Raw genomic sequence first — 25,330 nt, forward strand, 5'->3', positions numbered from 1 at the left:
CTAGTCTCCCCCAAGTCCTTCAGTGGGGCCCTCTTGGACCATCCCATTTAAAACCACTTTGCCTTCTCCCAGTACCTTCTATATACTCTTCCCTACTTTATTTTTCTCCATATCACCCATTACTTATGACACTATTTATTTATAGTTTATTATTTGCCTAACACAAGCCATAAAAACCTGTCTTGTGGGGCCAGCACTGTGGCATAGTAGGCTAAGTCTCCACCTGCAGTGACAGCATCCCTTATGGGCACCAGTTCATGTCCTGGCTGTTCTTCTTCCTATCAGGCTCTCTGCGATAGCCTGGAAAAGCAGTGGAAGATGCCCCAAGTGCTTGGGCCCTTGTACATGCATGGGAGACCCAGAAGAAGCTCTTGGATCCTGGCTTCAAACTGGCCCAGCTCTGGCCATTGCAGCCATTTGGGAAGAGAACCAGTGGATGGAAGACCTTTCTCTTTGTCTCTCCCTCTGTCTCTGAAATAAATCAATAAATTTTTCAAAAAAAAAAAAAAATCCTGTCTTGTTGACTACTGTATTTCCAGTGCCTGGCACAGGTGGACACTCAGATATTTGTGGAATAAATGCATGTTAAGTAGCATTTGACTGCTGTACCACCTGGCACTTCTTTGAAACTAAAGGTGTAAAATTAGTAACCCATTATCACCGGGGTAAGGATTTTGACCTATTCTCCAATTGAGGTGAACTTGTCTATGTTAGTCTATATTAGTTTATTCCACTGAAAGCTACTCTAGAAATCCGAATTAGTCCTTATACCAATGAATTGAATGCATATCAAGAAATCACTAAAACACCATCATGGAATTCACTAGGCTTAAAAACTCAAACCATCTTACATATTATGGAATTTATTTTTAGGAACAAAAAGAAGACTAGGAAATGTGGAAGTATTTTGTACTTACTCATCTGACATAGTTTTTTTGCCAGATGGTAGTCTCGGCCCATTTCTGCTCTCAGGAACTGGAAAACATTAAATTCTTCAGATAAGTAGTTTCAGACAGAATTTAAACGTCAGCTATAAAACTTCTTAGAAAATATTCCAATAATAATTAGTTGTTTTATTTTAATATTTACATACATTTCTAGGAGTGAGTCTTTAATCAAGCAATTGATATTTAAGGACTTTTGATGCCAAGACAACATGGCGTAGTGTACCTCTCTTTTGCTGTAGTCACACTGTGCAGTACCATGGAACAATCTGAGAATACATGCATTGATTCATCTGGCACAGAGAGTGAGGACATGGGTCACTTTATTTCGATATCCCCTGGGCTGAGGTAGAGATTTCATTGATAAACCTAGACCCTAACCATGTGGCACTACTTGACTGAAATATTTGTAGACTTCTAATTATGAACATCAGTATTTTTCTGGCATTGCTCTTATATCACCCAACTTTGTTTTTACTATTTTTATTATATTTTTCTTGTAACAAAGTAATTCATGTATTTTTTTAGAGAATCTAAAGCTCAATAAACATATTCTGTCTCCAACAAGACAGCACCCTTATTTCTACTATCTGGAGATGATCATCATCGTATATGTTTTTCCATAAATGAACCCATGTACTTGCAAAAATTAGGATTACTCAGTAACTTTCCAAAAATGAACCTCATATTGTGATCATTTCCTTTCCATGACATTAAATATTCTTGTATTTTTTTACTTAGGGTACAATTTACCAAGCTAACATTCTATTATGAATCAGACAATGTCCATTAAAAAGCAATTCTATATTTCAAATTTTCTTGTTGTGTATGACATATTAGACCACATGCAGGGACATGAGATTTACTCTACAAGAGATAAGGAATTAAGTAATGCAAAAAAGACACTTCTCACACATTTCCAGATGTTTGATAAGTACCTAGATACAATTTTAAGAAGAAATTCTGTTAGTTTCCTGTTTCTATCATGAGTTTTAAAAAATATAGTTTTCTAAAGTAAATAGAATTTTTCTAGGGATTTTCTATAAATAATTTCATAAAATTCTCATTTATTACATATTAATACATGCTATGTTCAATTCATGCAATGGAATTCTTATATTTTCAAAATGTATTCTTGTCTAAGCTTAAGACATTTTCATTCCTATTTGTGTTTTTCTCCCATTTTAATTACATCCAGTGGCTTATTTATGTTACTCTTTTTTACAGCTTTCAGCTTTAGATATGTTCATTTGGGTTCAACTTTGAATTACTAGTTTCTTTTAAACATTCTTTTCTTGTTTTCTTTTATGTTTATTTTCTTATATTTCTAATTTCTGGCATTAATATTTAGCTCACTTACTGTCATTATATCTTAAATCATCATCATAAAAGCATTTGAAACTTTCAAATTTTTTAAAGGATGGCTAAATTAAATCAGTTTATTTTATTTTATTTATTTTATTTGAAGGGCAGAGAGAAAGAGAAAGACAGAGAGAGACAGATACAGAGTTTTCTCATCTGTAGATTCACTTCCCCAATGCCTGCAACAGCCAGGGCTAGGCCAGGCCAAAGCCAGGGGCTGGGAACTCAATCCAGCTCTCCTACATGGCTGTCAGGAGCCCAAGTACTTGAGCCATCACCTGCTGCCTTCTGGGGTTCATAATTAGTATGAAGCTAACAGCATGGACAGGAAGCAGAAGAGCCAGGACTTGAGCCAGACACTCCCATATGGGATATAGGTGTCCCAAGCAGTGCTCTAACCACTGCACCAAATGCCTGCCCCCAAAACTTCATATTATTTGGTATTATAACTATCACTATATTCTAAAAGTTTGTTAAGTTTAGCTTTTATTTTTATATTTTTTTAAAAATATTTATTTATTTATTTATTTGAAAGAGTTACACGGAGAGAGGGGAGGCAGAGAGAGAGAGGTCTTCCATCCGATGGTTGACTCCCCAATTGGCCGCAACGGCTAGAGCTGTGCTGATCTGAAGCCAGGAGCCAGGAGCTTCTTCCGGGTCTCCCACGTGGGTACAGGGGCCCAAGGACTTGAGTCATCTTCTACTGCCTTCCCAGGCCATAGTTGAGAGCTGGATCAGAAGTGGAGCAGCCGGGACTAGAACTGGCGCCCATATGGGATGCCGGCGCTTCAGGCCAGGACGTTTACCTGCTGCGTCACAGCACTGGCCCCTGATTTTTATTTTTGATTCAAGTGTCATCTAGAATGTTTTTTTTTAAATGGTTTTGATTTGCTAATTTTTAAAGATTTATTTATTTATTTGAAAGAGTCACATAGATAGAGGAGAGACAGAGAGAGAGAGAGAGAGAGAGAGAGAGGTCTTCCATCCACTGGTTCACTCCCCAACTGGCGCAACAGCTGGAGCTACACTGATCCAAAGCCAGGAGCCAGGAGCGTCTTCTAGGTCTCCCAGGCAGGTGCAGTGGCCCAAGGACTTGGGCTGTCCTCCATTGCTTTCCCAGGTCATAGCAGAGAGCTGGATAGGAAGTGGAGTAGCCGGGCCTCAAAACGGAGCCCATATGGATGCTGGTACTGCAGGCGGCGGCTCTACCGCCATGCCACAGCGCCAGCCCCTTGTTAATGTTATTTATTATGATCAGAGAATTTGATCAGTATAATATGCAGCTATTGTTTATATTTTAAATGTCCTTTATTATTAAAAAATTTAAATAGGTAGAAGTAGAGGGGCCAGCATTGTGGCGTAGCGGGTAAAGGCGCCAGCTGCAGCGCCAGCATCCCACATGGGCAATGGCTCGAGTCCTGGCTGCTCCACTTCCGATCCAGCTCTCTGCAATGGCCTGGGAAAGCAGTAGAAGATGGCCCAAGTCCCTTGCACCCCCTGTGGGATACCCGGAAGAAGCTCCTGGCTTCTGATCTGCACAGCCAATTGGGGAGTGACCCATCGGATGGAAGACTTCTCTCTCCCTCTCTCTGTGCCTCTCCTTCTCTCTCTGTGTAACTCTGACTTTCAAATAAATAAATAAATTTTTTTTTAAAACAGTAGAGAGAATAATGAAAGAAGCCTATGTCCCCAATTCTCAACTTTAAAATTAACATTTACCAATTTGATTTTATCAATTTGGTCACACATCCTCTGTCAACTCTAGATTCAGATTTAAAACAGCTTACAGATATCATCTCCATTTCACTTTACAGTAAAACCAAATCACAAATCACTAACATACCTAGAGCTCTGTTAGGGATTACTTAACTTCTTCTATCTAGCCTACTTAATGAAATATTAATATTAGCCTCTGACAAAGGAACACAGAATCAATTCCAAGGGCTCCTTTGTATTGACCTATTTGTTGTTAACATAAAATATATTTCCTTTTAACAGTTCAAAATGCAGTGAAATTATGAAATTCTTGCACTGGGTATTTGGCACTCTATGCGAATTACATAACATCCAGGGCTGGGTCAGGCTTAAGCCAAGAGCCCAGAACTCCATCTGGGTCTCGCACGTGGGTGGCAGGGACCCAAGTATTTGAGCCATCACCTGAAGCCTTCCAAGATACCAGTAGCAGGAAGCTGGATAGGACCTAGAGTGGCTGGGACTCAAACCAGGCACTCTGATATGAGCTGCAGATATCCTAAGCAGCAACTTAAGCTGCTGTGCCAAAAGCCTGCCCCAGAAGACAGGTTTTTCAAAGATGGCATACGTTAAATTATCAATGATATTCAAAGTCAAAAGATGCTTAGTAACTAAACACAAAGCATGAACATTGATGTAATCTGACTAGGAAAAATTCCAGCTGTAAAAGCCACTTTAAAGATAGACTGAGGGGCTAGTGGCGTAGTAGGTAAAGCCATTCCCAGCAGTGCCAGCTTCCCATATGGGTGCCGGTTCGAGTCCCAGCTGCTCCACTTCCAATCCACTTCTCTGCTATTGGTCTGGGAAAGCAGAAGATGGCCCAAATCCTTGGGTCCCTGCAACCACATGGGAGACCTGGAAGAAGCTTCTAGCTCCTGGCTTTGGATCAGCCCAGTTCTGGCCATTGTGGCCATCTGGGGAGTGAACCAGCAGATGGAAGACCTCTGTCTCTGTGTCTGCCTCTCTGTAACTCTTCTTTTCAAATAAATAGATTTTTTTTTTTTTTGACAGGCAGAGTGGACAGAGAGAGAGACAGAGAGAAAGGTCTTCCTTTTGCCATTGGTTCACCCTCCAATGGCCACTGCGGCCTGTGCACTGCGCTGATCTGAAGACAGGAGCCAGGTGCTTCTCCTGGTCTCCCATGGAGTGCAGGGCCCAAGTACTTGGGCCATCCTCCACTGCACTCCTGGGCCACAGCAGAGAGCTGGCCTGGAAGAGGGGCAACCGGGACAGAATCCAGCGCCCTGACCGGGACTAGAACCCGGTGTGCCGGCGCCGCAGGTGGAGGATTAGCCTATTGAACCGCAGCGCCGGCTTAGATAAATCTTTAAAAAAAAAAAAAAAAGATAAATTGAGAAGGTTGAATCTGGGTAGAATATTATATAATATCACAGACTTTTTTTTTTTTTTTTTTTTTTTAGATAAAATAAGGATATAGCATTACACCAAAAAAGAAACTTATTCTTAGGAAACTCATTCTTCAATGTTTAGGGCTGAAGTTTTATGACATCTGCAACTTTAAAATGTTTCAGCCACAAGTAGGCTATGTCTATGCCTCATCTAACAAGTGAGAAAGAGAGCGAGAGAATAAATGTAGCACAATATTAACAAGGAGTGAATCTAGGTGAAGCCTATATAGCTTTCTGTTGTTCTATTATTTCAAATCTTGTATAGGTTTGAAAAACTTCAAAATAAAAAGCTGGGAAAATATGGATACATTCTGAAAACAAAACATCTTATGCACAGATATAGCACAAGGTATATGAGAATAGGAAATCTCATACTATCTGAATTTTTATTTTCAAATGAATGAATGGATCACTGTTATAACTGAATATTGGGGGAAAAAGGAGAAAATAAAGAAAATAAACAACTCCAGAGAATTTGTTTATGGTAGTAGGGTCTTTGAATGTTCTCTAGTTCATGATTTAGATGCCAAGAGGAAGATCAGTTAAGTGAATTCTTTCTAACACTTGGCACCAGTATTTGTTTTTACTTCTTAGAAGCACCTTATAATATTAGGAAGTTTCAAATTTTCCTATATATGCTTTATTTTAAGAGGAAAATAAAGTAAATATGATGGATTTCCTTTCATGATTCCAGGGTTGGCGTTTTGGTTGAATGCATTCCTCTTTGTGCTAACAATCTAATTGAGGAATCTAGAAATGATGAAGTCACAGATCCTATTTACTTTCCTTTCTTAAACAGCCATAGAGCTGGATAAAAATATGTGAAACAACAGCTTTCAGGAACTCGACAACAAACGTCACAGACAGTGAGATGTCTGAGAGAAGGGGAACAAAGTGGATCCTCAGGTGCTTTTCCTTACTGCTTGAAGACTGTTTTCAAGCACCAGCACAGGAAAAAGGAATCCAACAGAGACTAGCGACCTCTGAGTCCAAACAGCGCAGAAGCCAAAGGGTTATAATTTTCTTTTTTAATATTTATTTATTTGAAAGTCAGAGTTACAGAGAGAGAGGGAAGGGAGGGGAGAGGGAAGGGGAGGGAGAGGGTTCACTCCCCAATTGGCCACAAGGGCTAGAGCTGTGCCAATCTGAAGCCAAGAGCCAGGAGCTTCTTCCGGGTCTCCCATGTGGGTGCAGGGTCTTCCACTGCTTTCCCAGGCATAGCAGAGAGCTGGACTGGAAGTGTAGCAGCCGGGTCTCCAACCAGCGCCCATATGGGATGCTGACACTGCAGGCTGGAGTGTTAACCTACTGCGCCACAGCGCCGGCCCCAAGAGGTTATAAGTTTCAAGAGAAAGGGGAGCTTCACAAAGACAGAGGGCTCCAGCAATCTGCAGAGGCATCTCTGTGAGTCCTTGGCTGGTAATGATCTACAAATGAGTGTGAAGAAATTATCTAAGAAGGGAAAAAGAATTACTCTAATGAGCAGGTAGAATAATCACTAGACCTCACAGAGGGTCGAAATGATCTCAGGCTGTTACCACCATAGTGGGAGGGCTCTCTAATCCACAGAGCACTGAGAAGACTCTCCATAAATATACCAGAATGTCCCTGTACTGCAAGGGCTATCCTGGAACTTCCCTAACAAAGCTGAAAAGGAAGGATCAAAGAAAAACCCTGCACCCAACTAACTTAACTATGTCTCAAAACAAAGTCCAACATACTTAAAAGAAACAAACAAACAAAGAGTTTGTACTCAGAGTGTAAAATTTACAGCATCTGGGATTCAGTGAAAAATTACTAGGCAGGCAAAGAAGCAGGAAAATAAGCCTCCTATGCAGAAGCAGACTGATTAAATAGAAACTAACCTAGGCTTGACAAAGATGATAGAATAGCAGGCAAGTAAGTTCAAACGGCTGTTACAAAAATGTATCACATGCTGAAAAACAGGTAAATACGAACATAAGGATGAGAGAAATGATAAAAAGCTAAACAGAACTTCTAGAGATGACAAATGCAATAACTGAAATAAAAAACAACCCAGGATGAGATTAACTGCAGGGTACCCTGCAAGGATCATGAACTTGAAGACAAAGCTATAGAAATGATCTAAAATGAAATATATAGAAAAAGCAAACTGGAAAAAAAAATGGAACATTAGTGGTCTTTGGGACATTATTGGGTAGCTATCACATATGCAATTGCAGCTCAGATGAAGGGAAGGAAAGTAGAAGTCATAAAAATAGATTAATAACATTTTCCAAACCTGATGGAGATTATAAACCCACAGATCCAAGAATCCCAATGAACAAGAGAAGCATGAGGAAAAACACAGGTAGGCACATCATAAGCAAATTGCCAGATGTAACAATATGGAGGAAAAAATGTTTAAAGACATATTATACACAACTAAGGATAAGAATAACAGAAGACATCTCATATAAAACTATGCAGGCTCTAAGACAATGAAGCAACTTTTCAAGGACCAAAAACAAAAAGAAACAAACAAACAAAAAAACCTCACAACCCATCATTCTCTAAATAGACTTTAAAAATGAAGGCAAAAACTAAGATTGTTTTCAAACAATATTTTCAGAATAACTGTATCATAAAAAATACTACAGGAAGTTCTCAGGTGAAAGAAAAATCATAGATAGAAAATTGGATCCACAGAAAGTTAAGAACACTGGAAACAGTGATAGGTAAGTTAAAATCATATTCTAAAAGAGGTTAAAAATCTCTTTAAGAGATAATTGACCATTTAAAACAAAAATAGGGGCCAGTGCTGTGACTCACTTGGTTAATCCTCTGCCTGTGGCGCCGGCATCCCATATGGGTGCCAGGTTCTAGTCCCAGTTGCTCCTCTTCCAGGCCAGCTCTCGGCTGATGCCCAGGAGTGCAGTGGAGGATGGCCCAAGTGCTTGGGCCCTGCACCCACACGGGAGACCAGGAAGAAGCACCTGGCTCCTGGCTTTGGATCGGCGCAGCATGCCGGCCGTAGCAGCCATTTGGGGGGTGAACCAGCAGATGGAAGACCTTTCTCTCTGTCTCTCTCTCTCTCTCTCTCACTGTCTGTATCTCTACCTGTCATATAAAAAAATAATAATGATAATGTATTATGAGGGCTTATAAGTAGAAATGGAATGTATGACAATACAAGTATGAGAAGGGGAAATGAAAGTAAATGGTTAGGAAGTTCTTAAAATGTACTTGAAGTTGTATAATAGCAATTAAAGGTAGACTGTGATATCGTGAGGCAAAAATTGTTTTGTTCTCCATAGAGTCACCAATAAATGTTTATGGACAATTTCTGAGAGTGACGTTTCGAGCTTCAAACGGCTCTGCACATACGATCTCCCATCCCAGGAATGCCTTCTCTTGTTTACCGAAGAATTCTTATACTTCTATCTTCATTCAAGTTTCTAAGATTCCACTCATGTCTCTTCTTCTAAAAGTACTTTTCTTATCTCTTGTTCCTCCTGCCTCATTTCTCAATTACTCATCTAAGTTGCTGTGTTCCCAGAGAACTTAATACTTTCACTAGCATACATTTCATTTTATTGTAATTACATATGTTCCTGTTTTCAAGGACAAGGACACATCTCTCTTAATCTCTACCCCTAGCAACCAGCATGGTGCCCAGTATGTGGAAAGCATTCTTTGAAGCAGTCTTTGGAGAATTTTATACACAAACTTCTCGTACTCATGCCTCTGCCTTAACAGAGTGCTGTCTGGCACTTCATGTCTTCCTCATCTCTCACCCGATGAAAGTACGAGGAGAGATGAATATCCAGGTAAGCATCTTTTCACTAATCTTTTAAATCTTCAAGGCTAAATATTAGTTACTTGAATACTGTTAAGTTTCTTAAATTATAATGTGCAAGTAACACTCACTTCTGCCATTAACTCTAACGGGGCTCGGATTTCCTTTTTGGGGTTAATGTCTTTATCATTGGCGTCATCTTCACCATCATCATCTGTTGATTCTGACAACTTCTCATCCGTATCCTGAAGGCGGAATTCACCACTTTTCTCCTGCTTTGCAATCACTGCATCTTGGACCCCTTCACCTAAAACAGATCATATATGACTTGATCAACATACATGGAAAAGTTACAACTTGCTCAAACCTATTATAATCCAAGATATACTAATAAAAGTAACATAATCTGCATAAGAAAGTGATGTCATCACCCTTCTGAGCTCTCTCTCTATATATATTAGCTCACTTAGTTCTCTCAACAGCAAAGTAGAGTATGTACTGCTTTTATTCCCATTTAGAGAAGTAGAAATGGAAAGACAGAACAGTTAAATAATCTGCCCAGCTTCACATAGCTAGTAAGCAGTAGCTTTGGGAGTCAGTTTGATTCTAAAATTCATAACCATTTGTTTTAAAAATTATTTATTTGAATGACAGAGAAACATAAAGACAAAGAGAGATCTTCCATTCACTGGTTTACTCCCAAAATGCGCACAACACCCAGGTCCAAGCCAGGCAGGAGCCAGAAACCTGGAACTCAATCTGAGTCTCCAATATACGCAGCAGGGACCGACCTAAGTCCTTGAGCCATAAGCTGCCGCCTCCCACAGTGTGCACTAGCACGAAGCTAGAACCAGAAATGGAGCTGGAACTGGAACCCAGGCACTCCATTATGGGAAGCAGGCATCCCAAGGGGTGCCTTAGCCACAACACCAAATGCCCACCCCAGAGTTTGTATTCCCCACTACATTCTGTATTATTTTTTCTAATATACATTAAATACATATATACATATACACATATAAAACCATTAAAATAATTTTTAAAGCTTAACTCTGTGTCTCCTAAAATTGTCTCCTTGGGAAACACTTTAAGTGAGCTTGCTAGCTCCTTTGGTCTCAGAAAAACCTTTTACAGTTTCAAACTGAACTTGTATTACACCCACCCCTTTCGCATAAGATTGTGAGTGCCTGAGAAGTCTTGTGCAATGCCCTCTTTGATGAGAGTGTGGCCATGAGCTAGTCTAAATAATGTACAGATGCTTGTGTTAGAAAGAATAATATGAGGAAGCCCAGGAGAGTTCCAGATAAGACAATGCTAAGAAACAGACCCAAAGAGACAGAAGACAATTCTAGGAAAACACAGGCTGAGAGAAAGAGGGGGTTGGGGGAGAGACTAACACTAAAGCGAAAATGCTACCCTAAAAAGCGATACCAAATCCTTCCTAAGGAGCAACGGCTGGATTATTCAGGCCTTCCATCTACCTGCATCTATCTCGTTTAGTGTCTCCATTGGCTCACAACCACCTTAATCTTCCAGTCTGCACCCAGCCTCTGCACCAACTCACCACACTGATGTCATCAGGGGAAGGTCATAATAAGGAATTAAGGACATCCTGTGATGTCATAGGAACTGTCTTGTTCAACTCACAGCCAACCTCATGAGGGGAATTTCCTGATGCCTAGATTGAATAGTCCTCCCTAAAGGTACTGTTTACCTACATCATAGCACCTATCACAACCTAAGATGATCTTGTTTTTACATTTTAAAAATGATCTTATTTATATGAAATGCAGAGAGGGGGGAAGAGAGACAGAGAGAGAAAGAGACAGAGACAGATACCTTCCAATTTGCTGGTTCACTCCTCACATGACTGCAATAGCCATGGCTGGGCCAGGCCAAGCAAGGGGCTGGAACTCAATCCAGGTCTCCCATGTGGGCGACAGGGACCCAAGGATTTGAGGCATCACATACTGCATCCCAGGATGTTCGTTATTAACAGGAAGCTAGGTGAGAAGCAGAGCCAGGACTCAAATCCAGGCACTCAGATATGGGATGTGGGCATCCTAAATGATAACCTGACCACTGCACCAAACATCTGCTCTATGTGTTTTATTTTAAATAGCTGGCTGTCTCTCACTAGAATATTAATTTTATAACAGCAAGAACTTTTATTTTGCTATTTTATCTACAGCTTCTGGCACACTGGTTTTCAACATTTGTTAAATGAATGGAATTGGTTAATGCTTTCACGGGTATGTGAATTCATTCTAAGATTTAAGCCCTATCATTGTCATCTTATGTAATGTATACTCAAGGATCCTACCCCTGACTGTATCAGAATCACCAGTCAGTACACGATTTGAAAAACTGACTCCCAAGACTTGCTCCAGACTTCGAGTTGTCAGCTCCCAAAGGCTGCAGAAAAGGAGGCTGAATTAGAAGCCACAGTTACTCAATTCATAAAACAAATGTTATTACCTGTGCTTTCTTTTAAGAAGGAAGAGGACCATAGGTCAGATTGAAGACTTGTTACGGTATCTTTATTTTTAATACCCTTTGAAGATACTCTTTTTCCAGAATGCTCTAAGGAAACTTTATTTTCAGTGTTCTTGGAAGAGACTTCTTTCCTAAGGATTAAGAATATAGTGAAAACATACCTCCTTAGGTTAAAATTGTTTGATGCTTTCTATGGGTTCACAAACACATACACTATTTTTGATACAAATACACAATTTAATATGCCAACAATAAAATGACTAAAACATAGCTTCTTTGTGGAGAATATTACAAATAATTTGTGCTGATGATTAAAATTCTATTTCTACTTGACGTTTGCTGTATATCATTCTTAGAGTCTTCTCAGAGTTCTTTAATATAGAGCACATAAGCAATCAGTAATATAAGTACCTTTAGTACATGATTGTGATACGATGAAAAAACTATTTAAGGAAATTAGTCGAGATATTTTAGGTTTGAATGGATTCCTGTCATTGCTAAATATTTGCTTTACTTATGGAGAGAGTCCAACATTAATGTTAACCCTTAATCATAATATAGCCTTGTTTTGGAAATGCAGAGTGGCAGAGAGGAAGAAACACACCCATACACACAGATCTTCACTCCTCAAATGGTTACAACTGTGCCACACAGAAGTCAGGAGCCAGGAATCCATCCAAGTCTCCCATGTGTGTGGTAGGGGCCCCAGCACTTCATCTGCTGCCTTCCCAGGCTCATTAGTAGGGAGCTGGATTGGAAGTGCAACAACTGGGACTCGAACTGGTATTCTGTTATGAGATGCCTACACACTGCTACATATTAGGCCCTAAAGTAGCCTTTTGTATTAAGGAGCTAAACTTCAATTGGGTTAACTTTCTCTTTTAGTTTTCAAGACTGAAACAAAGCACTGAGACTTGTATGGTATTCTGTTCACAAAGACAGGTACCTATGCTTGTGGAAAATAACCCCAAGTCTCTTTTTTGAGGTCTTAAGACTCTTCCAATATGTTTCCTTCACAAATTTTTTTTTCTTTTTTTATTCAACCTCCAGTTTGCATGGAAAGATGTAACAAGGTATCGAGTATTGTATTTCCCCCAGAGTTATGGGGGTTCTGTTTTTTCCCCACTGGATTGTGAATCCAGAACACTGTCAGTTAAGCTAGTGGGCTTGTCCCCTGTAGCAAACAGGTTGCCCAGCTTGTGAAATTCTTAATATTACAGGAGGGAATGGAATCTTTGCATCCCCAGTAAACACAACTAAAGCGAAACCCTCTCTGGAAATGAAAAATGCACAGCAATGATCAACATTTGTTCTACTTTTGCCTACTGCTTTTCCCATTGTGAAAGCAAGCATCCAAGAGGATGCTGAGAAGTTACGAAAAGGAGGAGCTGAGAAGTTACTGAAATATTCACTGTCCAGCATGTGAGATTCCTGTTAGGCAAAAGGTCACTATACAAGTGACTACCAGAATTTAAATGTCTACTTTTGAATGTAGGTATTAAGGGCTTTGATGCTATTCCAGTCTGAATTACAATATTTCATTGAATCTAAGATAACAGCCATTCATTATAAGGTATACCATTTATGTATCACTAAGAAAAAACTGTCAAATATAAAAGCACATCAATTGTAAGATGTTAAAGTATGAAAAAAGTGTGCTTTAGAATCTATAAAATATGGAACTTATATATTTATATCCTTAAGGAAGGGAATTTAGCAAGTACAGTTCTGAGTATGTGTGTATTTGGAAATGCCTTTTATAATATTAGTGAAATACACATGGAGGTATCCAACAATACTCAACAGCCTGAGGATAAATGGAACGTTACCACTTGGAAGCAGTGATCATGCAAGAAAAATACCTAAATGACACTTGACCAAATTAGGATTTTTTTTTTTTAACTTATTTGACAGGTAGAGTTAGACAGTGAGAGAGACAAAGGTCTTCCTTCTGTTGGTTCCCCCGCAAACGGCCGCCATGGCCAGTGTGCTGTGCTGATCTGAAGCCAGGAGCCAGGTGGTCTCCCACATGGGTGCAGGCACCCAATCACCTGGGCCATCCTCCACTGCCCTCCCGGGCCACAGCAGAGAGCTGGACTGGAAGAGGAGCAACTAGAACCCAGCGCCCATATGGGATGCCAGAGCCGCAGGCGGAGGATTAGCCAAGTGAGCCACGGCACTGGCCCCAGGAATTTTTTTAAATTAAAGATTTATTTATTTGAAAGGCAGATTATTTTACAGACAGAAAGAAACAGAGAGAGATCTTCCATCCACTGGTTTACTCCCCAAATGGCTGCTTTGGCCTGGGATGAGTCGGGCTGAAGCCAGGAGCTAGGATCTTCATTCAGGTCTCCCATATGAGTGGCAGGGGCCCAATCACTTGAGTCATCCTCTGCTGCCTTCCCAGGCACATTAGCAGGGACCTGGATTGGAGGCCCAGTAGCTAGGACTAGAACCAGCTCCCACATGGGATGCCGGTACTATAGGCTGTGGTTTAATCTGCTGTGCCACAGTGCCAGGCTCCAAATCATGAATTTAGCAGGGAAAAAACATTCCTATTTGCTTCTTTTTTGTAGTCATTCTTATATAAAGTTTCAGAGGATCAGAGGTTCCAAGTTAAATTTTCTCTTCAACTAAAATCTCATAATTTCCATTTGAGAAAGTGATATGATTTACGGCAGTAAGGCCTCCAACCTTTCAGGAAAAACATAACTAGTCCACTTTTTTTTTTTTTTTTTTTTTTTTTTGACAGGCAGAGTGGACAGAAGAGAGAGAGAGAGACAGAGAGAAAGGTCTTCCTTTGCCGTTGGTTCACCCTCCAATGGCCGCCGCGCTGCAGCTGGTGCACCGCACTGATCCGAAGACAGGAGCCAGGTGCTTCTCCTGGTCTCCCATGGGGTGCAGGGCCCAAGCACTTGGGCCATCCTCCACTGCCTTCCCAGGCCATAGCAGAGAGCTGGCCTGGAAGAGGGGCAACCAGGACAGAATCCAGCGCCCTGACGGGGACTAGAACCCGGTGTGCAGGCGGAGGATTAGCCTAGTGAGCTGCGATGCCGGCCCCACTAGTCCACTTTAAAAGATTTGTTTTCATTAGCTTTAAGTTAAATACAGTTACAACCAAGAAAAATTCAAATCTTACTTTATATAATAATGTCCTTTGGAAATGGAATGTTTTTAATTTAGTACTTACTAAAAGGGCTGGCGCTGTGGTGCAGCAGGTTAAAGCCATGGCTTACAGCACCGGTATCCCACATGGGTGCTGGTTTGTGTCCTGGCTGCTCCACTTCTGATCCGGCTCTCTGCTATGGCCTGGGAAAACAGTAGAGGATGGCCCAAGTCCCTGCACCTGTGAGGGAGACCCGAAGAAGCTCCTGGCTTTGGATCAGCTCAGCTCTGGCCATTGTGGTCATCTGGGGAGTGAACCAGCAGATGGAAGACCACCCCCCAACCCTGGCTCTACCTCGCTATGTAACTCTGTCTTTCAAATAAATAAAATAAATCTTTAAAAAAAAAAAGTAGTTACTAAAGTTACAAACTCAGGTCATGTTAGCTATTTCATTGGAACATATTTATGCTAAAGAATGGATAAACATAGGTTTTAGGATTTTTTTCTAAGTGTGTTAAGAGTATTAGTCATATTTAGGAAATCCCCCAAATTTCTATTAGAATTAGCAGCTTTTTAGGAGATTTATACTTTAAACTTTGCTTTAAGATGATTTATATTTATCATACATGGGCATAAAAACAAAATTCAATAAAAAACTTACTTTCCTGAGAATGTCTTAGCTACACTGAGAGAGACTTGTGTTGGTGAGGTATAACATTTTCTTTTTTTTTTTTTTTTTTTTTTTTTTTGACAGGCAGAGTGGACAGTGAGAGAGAGAGACAGAGAGAAAGGTCTTCCTTTTGCCGTTGGTTCACCCTCCAATGGCCGCCGCGGTCGGCGCGCTGCGGCCGGCGCACCGCGCTGATCCGATGGCAGGAGCCAGGAGCCAGGTGCTTTTCCTGGTCTCCCATGGGGTGCAGGGCCCAAGCACCTGGGCCATCCTCCACTGCACTCCCTGGCCACAGCAGAGAGCTGGCCTGGAAGAGGGGCAACCGGGACAGAATCCGGCGCCCCGACCGGGACTAGAACCCGGTGTGCCGGCGCCGCTAGGCGGAGGATTAGCCTAGTGAGCCGCGGCGCCGGCTCGAGGTATAACATTTTCTTGCAAATCTTGGTTTGGGTCTGAAGAGGTGTTTACTTGTGAAAACAGGAACAACAACAACAACAACAAAAAACTTGTCATTCATTTTGAAAAAAGTTTATAAAAACGTGATTACATAATAAAAAACTGTAAGACAGAATTTTTTCTTTTTCTTTTTCTTTTTTTATTTGACAGGTAGAGTCATAGACAGTGAGAGAGAGACAGAGAGAAAGGTCTTCCTTCTGTTGGTTCACTCCCAAAATGGCCAGCCCTGCGCCGGGCTGAAGCCAGGAGCCAGGTAATTCTTCCTGGTCTCCCATGCGGGTACAGGGCCCAAGCACTTGGGCCATCCTCCACTGCCTTCCCGGGCCACAGCAGAGAGCTGGACTGAAAGAGGAGCAACCAGGACTAGAACCTGGCGCCCATATGGGATGCCGGCGCTGCAGGCAGAGGATTAACCAAGTGAGCCATGGTGCCGGCCCCAAGACAGAATTTTTTCAAGCTCAGTTCTAGAGTTGAATGCTGTGGATTTGCTTCAGTTCCCACTCATACTTCTCAGTGTCCTTGAGAGTTTGACCAAAGAAAACAACAGATCTGGAGTAGGCATTTTTTGTTTGGACAGGCAGAGTTAGAGAGAGAGACAGAGAGAAAGGTCTTCCTTCCGTTGGTTCACCCCCCAAATAGCTGCTAAGGCCGGCGCGCTGCGCTGACCCGAAGCCAGAAGCCAGGAGCCAGGTGCTTCTCCTGGTCTCCCATGTGGGTGCAGGGCCCAAGCACTTGGGCCATCCTCCACTGCCTTCGCGGGCCACAGCAGAGAGCTGGGCTGGAAGAGGAGCAACCGGGACAGAATCTAGCACCCTAACTGGGACTAGAACCCAGGGTGCTGGTGCCGCAGGTGGAGAATTAGCCAAGTGAGCCACGACGCTGGCCTGGAGTAGGCATTTGACCCAAGGGTTCAGATGACACTTGGGCCACTCTGCTCCCCATTTCAGCTTCCGCTAATGCACAGCCTCGGAGGCAGTAGTAACGGCTAAAGTAGTTGGGTGCCTACCACACGTGTGAGAACCCAGACCGAGTTCCAGCTACGGGGTTGGCCAGTCCCAGTCATGGCAGGCATGTGAAGAATGACTTAGCAGATGGGAGCTTTCCATCTCAAAACAACAACAAACAACAACATCAAAACCCAACAGACCAGAGATTCAAGATCTAGAAAACTCTGTCCGGAATTCAAAATACAGTTATTTTTACTGTTGAAAATATTTTGTCATTTAAACCAGCATCTGTTGGGTAGATAAAATTTTTCATACAAGGGATTCATGGGAGCAAAATGGAAATGATAAAAGTGGGCTCTGTGTTCACAGACATCTGAAACTCCTGGTTTATGGAAACCACACCCCTGTGCTGGGCCCACAGGGAAGAATCAGAAGATTAGGGCAAAGCACTGCTGGAGAAAGAGAAAGAAAACTTCTGGCTTCCCCTGACCCAGTCGGGATAGCACCTTTTGGCAAACCCCCACTTACCAGTTAGCAATGCAGTGGAGTGGAAATCATGCTCAGAAAATTAACCCAATTTGTAGAGAAGTACTCTCTTCCTCAATAAAAGACCCCAGGATTTTAAATATTTCCTATGTGATCCTTTCTTTCAGTCCTGGCTCTGTTCACTTGCAGTTCTGGGTAAGTCACCTAAGCTGACAAACTACCCTGCTCTTGTGTACAAAGGAATTATGGAGAACCTGATCGTGTTTGCCTCTGCAAAAAGTAGTGTAGTTTCATAGGCAGATGTAATTATTATTGAGATCAAGAAAACAAGCAGTCATTACATTTTTTTATTTTGGCCCAGGCTGTTAGTGATTTATTCCTGGGGCTTATCAACCTCAGGATGTGGATTAGCCCTTGCTCTAAGTTCCAACATCACTTATCACAGTCTGTGTACATCAGGCCTTCCTTATGGATACAATACTTTATTTTCACCAAGGACCCGTTGATTTCTATTATTATAATTATTATTATTATTATTACTTAAAGTTACATCTCATATTTCTTGGAACATTTCCTAGAGATTTAAATATGCTTTCAATTGTGTAATAATTATTTAATTATGCATAGATTAGATTGACATACTTAAAGGGTTTTTTTCTCGTTAGTTGCAACCTTAAATGGAAATACATATTGATCCTCCACCACTGATGGGCTTATGTCTTTAACATAAAAATAGTGTATTTATATATTTATATTTAATATTTATAATTTAGGACAAAAGCCAAGGGACAGTTTAAGCTTTAAGCATGAAAGTTAATATATAAGTTGTATAAAGTAGAATTTTTTCAGCCAATAGTATTCAAAATAAACAAAAATAATAAGAATTTGACTAGAAGAATCCCATTGGAATGGTACCTACCAATCTGTCAATAATTCCTATGAATGACTGTGTCTTATGATCAGCTTTCAATCTATAATTTTTCAGGCTAATGGAATTTTTTTTCAGAAGCTAAGAAATGAGCATATTAGAAAGGGCTGTAAAGAATGATCAGAATCAATGCCTTGAACAGAGCAGGTACTGATGACTTAGTTACTAAAGTGATACTGTACTGCAATTTTTTAAAAAAAGACATTTTAAAAATTTATTTACTTATTTATATTTGAAAGGCAGAGTGACAGAGAGAGGGTGAGAGAGAGAGAGCCTACATCTACTAGTTCATTCCCCAAATGCCCACAATAGCTGGGGCTGGGCCCTCCAGGAGCCTGGAAATCAATCTGGGTCTCTCACATGAGTGGCAACTACTTGAGCCATCACCTGCTGCCTCCCAGGGTGCACATTAGCAGGAAGCTGGATTGGAAGCAGAGGTGGACAGGAACTCAGGTACTCTGATGGAGGATACAGGCATCTTAACCACTGCACCACAGTGTGTACCCTAGTATTGTGATTTTTTTTTAACATCAGTTTTTCAACTAGCTGAGATGATTGTTTTCCTTATTTAGTAGAAACAGTTTATGTTATAGTAAACAAATAATTTGTTTAATTTTAAAGTAAATATCAACTTAAAGAACTACTCTGGAAGAAAAAAGTATCAAAGGGAAATAGGAATGAGCAATGAAAATTATTATATATGTAAAATATAGACTTTATGGTGTTAAAGCATTAAAAGGAGAAGTTAATGTTATCTAATCCTCTACATTTTTATCAAAATTCATTTTTCATTTTAAATGATCTTCCATGTAACAATTGCTTTAAGTGAAGCACAAGCCACAGTGCTAATCCATGCATTTCTGGCCTTTCAAATTTAATTGGGTGACAAATGGTTGCATTATCTAGTTCTAATTGCCTAAAAGGTATGTGATGGATCAGCTGCTCAAAGACATCCTCTTACTCTGACATTGCTTCATTTGGCTCAATCATCACTTTTCCTGAAAAATAAGGAAAAGAATCCTCAGTATTTCATCAACAGAGATGTTCCTAGCAAATTTCTAATTGGTAAATATGTAGGATTTTTAAAAATATAGACTAATAAAGGATTTAACTGCTAAGTCATTCAATCACATTCAACCATTCCCATATTCTTAGTATTTGCACAAACACATTCTATGTAACAAATCACTCACCGTTTGCATCAAACACTAGCAATCTGTCACCCTATTTTTTGGTGCCTAAAATAGAAGCATAAATAAAAAGTAGCATTATCATTATGACATCAGTTTGAAGTATTTTAAATAATAACCTTTGTATAAATATTTCTATTCATTAGACTAAAATGTAATTTTATACTAATGCCAATTATTTCAAAAATATACAAATGACAGTAAAAGATCAAAAGCATCCTTAAAAATTTGGTCATATGCTCATAGTTTTACAACATCTATCTTGTCTAAATAATTCCTGCAAAAGAAACCAAAATATTTACCTCGTAAGTCTCTGAAGGGGCTGGTGGTGTGGTACCGCAGGCCAAGACAGCTTGCAATGCCCACATCCCATATCAGAGCATGGCTCTGAGTCCCAGCTGCTCATCTTCCTATCCAACTCCCTGCTAAGCACCTGGGAAAGCAGCAGAAAGATGGCTCAAGTGCTTCGGCCACTGCTACCCACACGGGAGTCCTGGATAGAGCTCTGGGCTCCTGGTTTTCTCCTGGCCATTGTGGCCTTTTGAGGAGTGAACCAGCAGATGGAAGACCTCTTTCTGTCTCTCTCTGCCTTTCAAATAAAATAAAATAATTTTTTTCTTTTAAACAGTCTCTGAGGGGCCGGCACTGTGGTGTATCGGGTAAAGCCGCTGCCTGCAGTGCCAGTGGGTGCTGCTTTGGATCCTGGCTGCTTCACTTCTGATCCAGCTCCCCTGCTCATGTGCCTGGGAAAGCAGCAGCAGATGGTCCAGATCCCTGGGCCCCTGCACCCACACTGAGGACTCAGAGAAGGTCCCTGGCTGCTGGCTTTGGCCTGGCCCAGTTCCAGCCATTGCAGCCATTTGGGGAGTGAACCAGTGGATGGAAGACTCTCTCTCTGCATCTCTGTAACTCTGTGTTTCAAATAAATAAATAAATCTTTTTTAAACAGTCTCTGAATGCTCACATAAATTTAAAATATGAATGAAACAGAAACCCAGTCATCAGTAGGGTACTAAGTATTTTTAATATGTATTTTTTAATTATTAGCATTATTTCCAGCTTAACTGTAAAGCCTCATTCTTCTGGATCATGAGATTATATTTAAAAATAAAATCTAGAGAAATTAACCCTTCCTTTTCTCATCATCTCCCCTGGGAGTTTATTAAAAAAGAGCTGTAGGTGGGCAGGCATTGTGGCATAGCAGGTTAAGTCGGGACACCACATCTGCATCCCAGGTTAAGCCTGGGACACCACATCTGCCTTCAATATCCAAGTGTCTAGGATTCAGTCCAGCCTCTGCCTCAGATCCAGCTTCCTGTGAATGTGCCTGGAAGGCAGCAGCTGATGATTTAAGTACTTGAGTTTTTACCAAGAGACTTGGATGGAGTTCCTGGTCCAGCCCTAGCTGTTAGGCGGATTTGGGGAGTGTACTACTGGATGGAAGACTGATCTCTTCCCCCGCCCTGTCTTTCAAATAAATAGATCTTTAAAAATTCAGAGTTATAGGAGTAATTTCGCATGGGAAAAAAGTCATGTAAAAATATGCCTCTAATTCTTGGTTATCCTTTTGGATTTATATAACTTGGGCTTTAGACCTAGATACAAATAAAACCAACAGCAAGCTAAGGACCCCCCTTTCCTACTGAGCAGACCCCAGAAACCACACTCACTCTGTTTCCCTATACAGCACCATTTCTCTCACCTACTTCAACAGAACAGAACAGAACAGAACACAACAAGGAAATCAAACTGTCTGCCATGTTCCAGTTTACTGGTGTTAATGAAGAACACCCTTTAGAGTGTATGTGGGCCAGCACACCATGGCATTGCTCCATGATATTTCAAGACATAATAATTTTAATAAAGTATTATTTAAATAAACACAGAAATTGACCTTTGGTTTACCCAAAGATACATTTAAAATATAATTCTTGGGGCTGGCACTGTGATGCACCAAGCTAAGCTGCTACTTGGCACACCCATATCCCATATCAGAGTGTCAGTTCAAGTCCCGCTATTCCATTTCCAATCCAGCTTCCTGCTAGTGCATCTCGGGAGGGAGCAGATGATGGCTCAAGTGCGTGGGTCCCTGCCACCCATGTGCCACCCAAGTTCTGGGCTCCAGCTTCAGCCTGGGCCAGATTCTGGGGAGTGAGCCAGGGCATGAAAGCTGTTTTTTATCTCTGTCTCTTGCTCTTTCAGGCAAATGAAAATAAACAAACATTTAAAACAATAATTCTTACCTTTTGAAGTTCTCTTATGTGTTTATCAATAATTATAAGCCACACTGTTTTCTCTGTGAGTTTTTACTTCCTAAGCTACCTAGCATCAGGTTTGATTTTTCTATAACTTAGCCCATTACATATTGTAAACAGAAAAATTCCAATTGTAATTTATTCCAATTCATTCCAATTGTTAACAGAAAAATAAACTCTAAAGGTCTTTTTAAATATAGAAGAGGCCACACTTCAATTTTTCATATGTAACAATCTACTTGTTCTACAATCTAACACTCATCCCCACATCCCAAGCCAGGTTTTAAAAAATTATTTTTATCATAACATGCCCAGGAATTTCTAGAGTACAAAATTCAGAGCCAAAACTATGAACAATAAAAGAGTAGCTTTTATTATTTTATATTGTTTTTTAAATTGTTATCTATTTTCATTTTATATGTGAGACAGAGAGATTCACAGAGATAGGGAGTGAGAGAGACCTTCTATCTGCTGGTTCACTTCCCAAATGCCTGCAACAGCAGGGACTAGGCCAGGGAGCCCAGAATTCAATCCTGGTCTCCCACATGGGTCATGGGGACCCAAGTCCTTGAGCCATCACTGGCTCCCTCCCAGGGTGTGCATTAGCTGGAAATGGGAGCAGAGCTGGGACTCAAATCCAGGCTCTCAGGTGATACAAGATAAGGTTGGCTGAAGTCTGACCCATTGCGCTAAATGCCCACCCCAAACCTCTTCTTGTTCCTTTTGTGAGACCCACTGACTTGCCATCCTGAATAAACCAGTAGTACAGAAACTTGCTTCAGGCTTTGCTTTCTGAAGAACTCTGATCAACCCAAGTATTACATAAGTCATTAATTTGATTATCCTTCTGAGAGGCACAGAGAGAGCTACATTTAGTCTATCAGAAAAGCAAGGCATCTTTTGGGGCAACCAAAAGATCCTGTATCCTGTGGATACAGGAAAGATTTTACTCTAATTCTCCAGGGCACTGGGAAGCAGGAACAAGGCCATAGTGAATTCAATGGGGCCTTAACAAAGGGTGTAAGATAACCTGCTGAGAGCTTTTCTCCTCCACAGCTCCACCCACAGTGCTGTGGGCGCTCACTTAAGGAGAGCATCACCTTTTTATTTAGAGCCCTGCTCTCCATTCTAGCTCCAGGATCTTCACGGATCGCAACATTCCACCTGTTACCGGGACTGACACATCAGTGCATATAATTCCTCTCCCATTTTCACCTGGTGAAGGGAAAAATCTGTGATAGGCAGGTCCTGGCTTTTGATGGAGACCCACCACTTCTCAGCCCAGCCTGATCATTTATTACCCAGGAAGAGCCCATTTAATCTCCTTTTATAACACTGAACTCCACGGCAGGCAGAGCAGAGTAATACAAACTGGATTCACATCTGCTGCTGCCCGGGTGGACTTGGGCAAGTTATTTACCTTCTCGAAGCTTTCGTTCTTCCATCTGAAAAATGGGAATCCCGGTGGGGCCTGCTTTACTGAGTACAGGACTTCAGTGGCACAACCGGGGCAGAATGTTTAGCCCAGAGCCTGGCACACGGGAGGGACACTGGAAACCACCTGCTGTTGTACTGGAGGACAAGCTGCCGGGTACCTCACACGGGGCTAGGCGTGCATAGGGCAACCAAAAGGAGGCTTTCCCATGACTGAGAGAAGCAGACTCACTCTGAGGGCTTTTAATTAATTAACAAAAGAAACCACACAAGTCCTAAAGTACTGAACTTGCTGAGGAAGATCACTGACACCAGGGAAAAGGCAGTAACTTAGAACGCGGGTGAAGTTACAAGAGCACATGGTAAGCTGAGCAGAATGAGGACTGGCTGGTATATGGACCATATACCATCTGAAAGGAAACGCTTTCTTTCAGAAAAGAACTGATAATACTGGTTGACTCTGGGGAACAAAAAGAGATAACAGCGGGATTTGCATGTGAGGAAGACTTACTTTATGTCCATTTGTGCCTCTTGAACTTGGAACAAAACAAACCACTTGGCATGAAAAGAGAGGTCAGATAGAGAGCCAGGGGAGCACTGGAGTGGGGTAAGAAAAGCGTACCTCCCCAGTCTGTATATATATCACCATTTTTTTCCCTGGACTAGAAGATAGTAAATATTCTGTAAAGGCCCAGATACTAAATATTTTAGGCTTCCTGAGCCAGACGGTCTTTGTGGAAACGACTAAATTTTGCCATTGTAATTAAGAGCTATCATTGACAATCTAGGAAAAAATGAGAGTGTCTGTCTGCATTCCAATAAAACTTCATTTACAAATGTAGGTGGTGAGTCATGCTTGGCCCATAGGCTGTAATTTGCCAACTCCTGCTCTGATCTATTCCAGTAGCCTCTCAGTCTCCTTCCATCCTGTTCTCTTAGGTTTATCCCCCACAGAAATCCCTTCTTCCTTTTTTTTTTTTTTTTAATTTAGCTAATTTTTTTTTGAAAAGCAGGGTTACAGAGAAGAAGGAAAAGGGAGAAAGAGAGGGAAAAGAGAGAGAGGGGGAAGAGGTGGAGAGAGAGAGAGAGAGAGAGAGAGAGAGAGAGAGAGAGAGATTGACTTCTATTTCCTTGTTTACTCCCCAAATGGCTACACTGGTTAGGGCTAGGTCAGGCCAAAGCCAGGAGCCAGGAACTCCATCTGTGTTTCCCCTATGGGCGGCATAAGCTCAAGTACTTTAGCCTCAGGTGCATCAGCAGGGAGCTAGATCAGAAACACAGCAGCCAGGACTGGAACCAGTACTCATGCAGGATGTCAGTGGTGCAGACGTTGGCTTAACCTGCAGCATCGCAATGCCAGCTCCAAGAATTTCTTCTAGGATACATCTAATCATGTGCTCAGCCCTTAAAAGCCTTGGTTCATTCTTTAGTGCCTCCTGGTTAAGTCCTACATTCTTAGCACCTGGCAGTTAATGGCTGTTCTCACTTGTTCCGACATACATTTCCAATGTCAACTGTCGCCACTGATGATTCTAGCTTGGGTGATGAGCATGTGGGTACCAGAGGAGGAGCACATTCTGGGGGACGAGTTTGTTTCTGAAGATCCTGAGGTGGAGCGGCAAGTTGTCCTATTTCATTGGAAGAGGAGTGCAGAACTCCAGAGAGAAGATGATGTACAGGACAGCGACACAGAACCTGAGAATCAATGGAACTGCCCATATTCAAATAAGACTAGGCTGAGCACAGAATCCTGGGAAACTCTTAAGAAGCAGGTGCAGAAAAGCAGCAGGCAAGGAAATACATGTAAGACACATGTAGACGAGTAACTGCGGAGGGCTGGAACGATGAAAGCTTGGTCAGAGCAGACATGGGTTCTTACAGACAGCGACTGAGTGAACAAAACCACTGGAATATTATAAAGTAACTTGATTGGCTTAAAGTGCTCTAATAGGCAAAAAGAAAGGCTCACAGAATTGGGAGGGGGGACTCTGAGAAAAGAGTTGAGGGAAAGCAGAGATACTTGTTTTATAAGAAAAAAAGAAATACTCACATACTTACATAGAAGCATGGGTAATATTACCCAGAAGATGGATTATATCATTAAATATGTATACAGCAAGATGATTTGTAAAGGT

At 41.3% G+C, this 25,330-nt stretch overlaps 1 protein-coding gene across 1 annotated transcript in view; it reads right to left on the minus strand.

Annotated features, from left to right (window-relative positions):
• Positions 1–25,330, minus strand: part of ERICH2 (glutamate rich 2) — a 39,342-nt gene that overhangs the window by 8,551 nt on the left and 5,461 nt on the right. Inside the window, exons 3-4 of the mRNA XM_089328632.1 lie at positions 9,359–9,534; positions 918–975 (exon numbers count right to left, since the gene is read on the minus strand). Coding sequence (XP_089184758.1) covers positions 918–975; positions 9,359–9,534 — 234 coding nt within the window. The remainder of the gene's footprint in view (positions 1–917; positions 976–9,358; positions 9,535–25,330) is intronic.

Source organism: Oryctolagus cuniculus, chromosome 3 (assembly GCF_051225735.1).
Source record: "Oryctolagus cuniculus isolate XC-2025 breed Fujian yellow rabbit chromosome 3, ASM5122573v1, whole genome shotgun sequence".
In the NCBI taxonomy this organism is placed as follows: Eukaryota; Metazoa; Chordata; class Mammalia; order Lagomorpha; family Leporidae; genus Oryctolagus; species Oryctolagus cuniculus.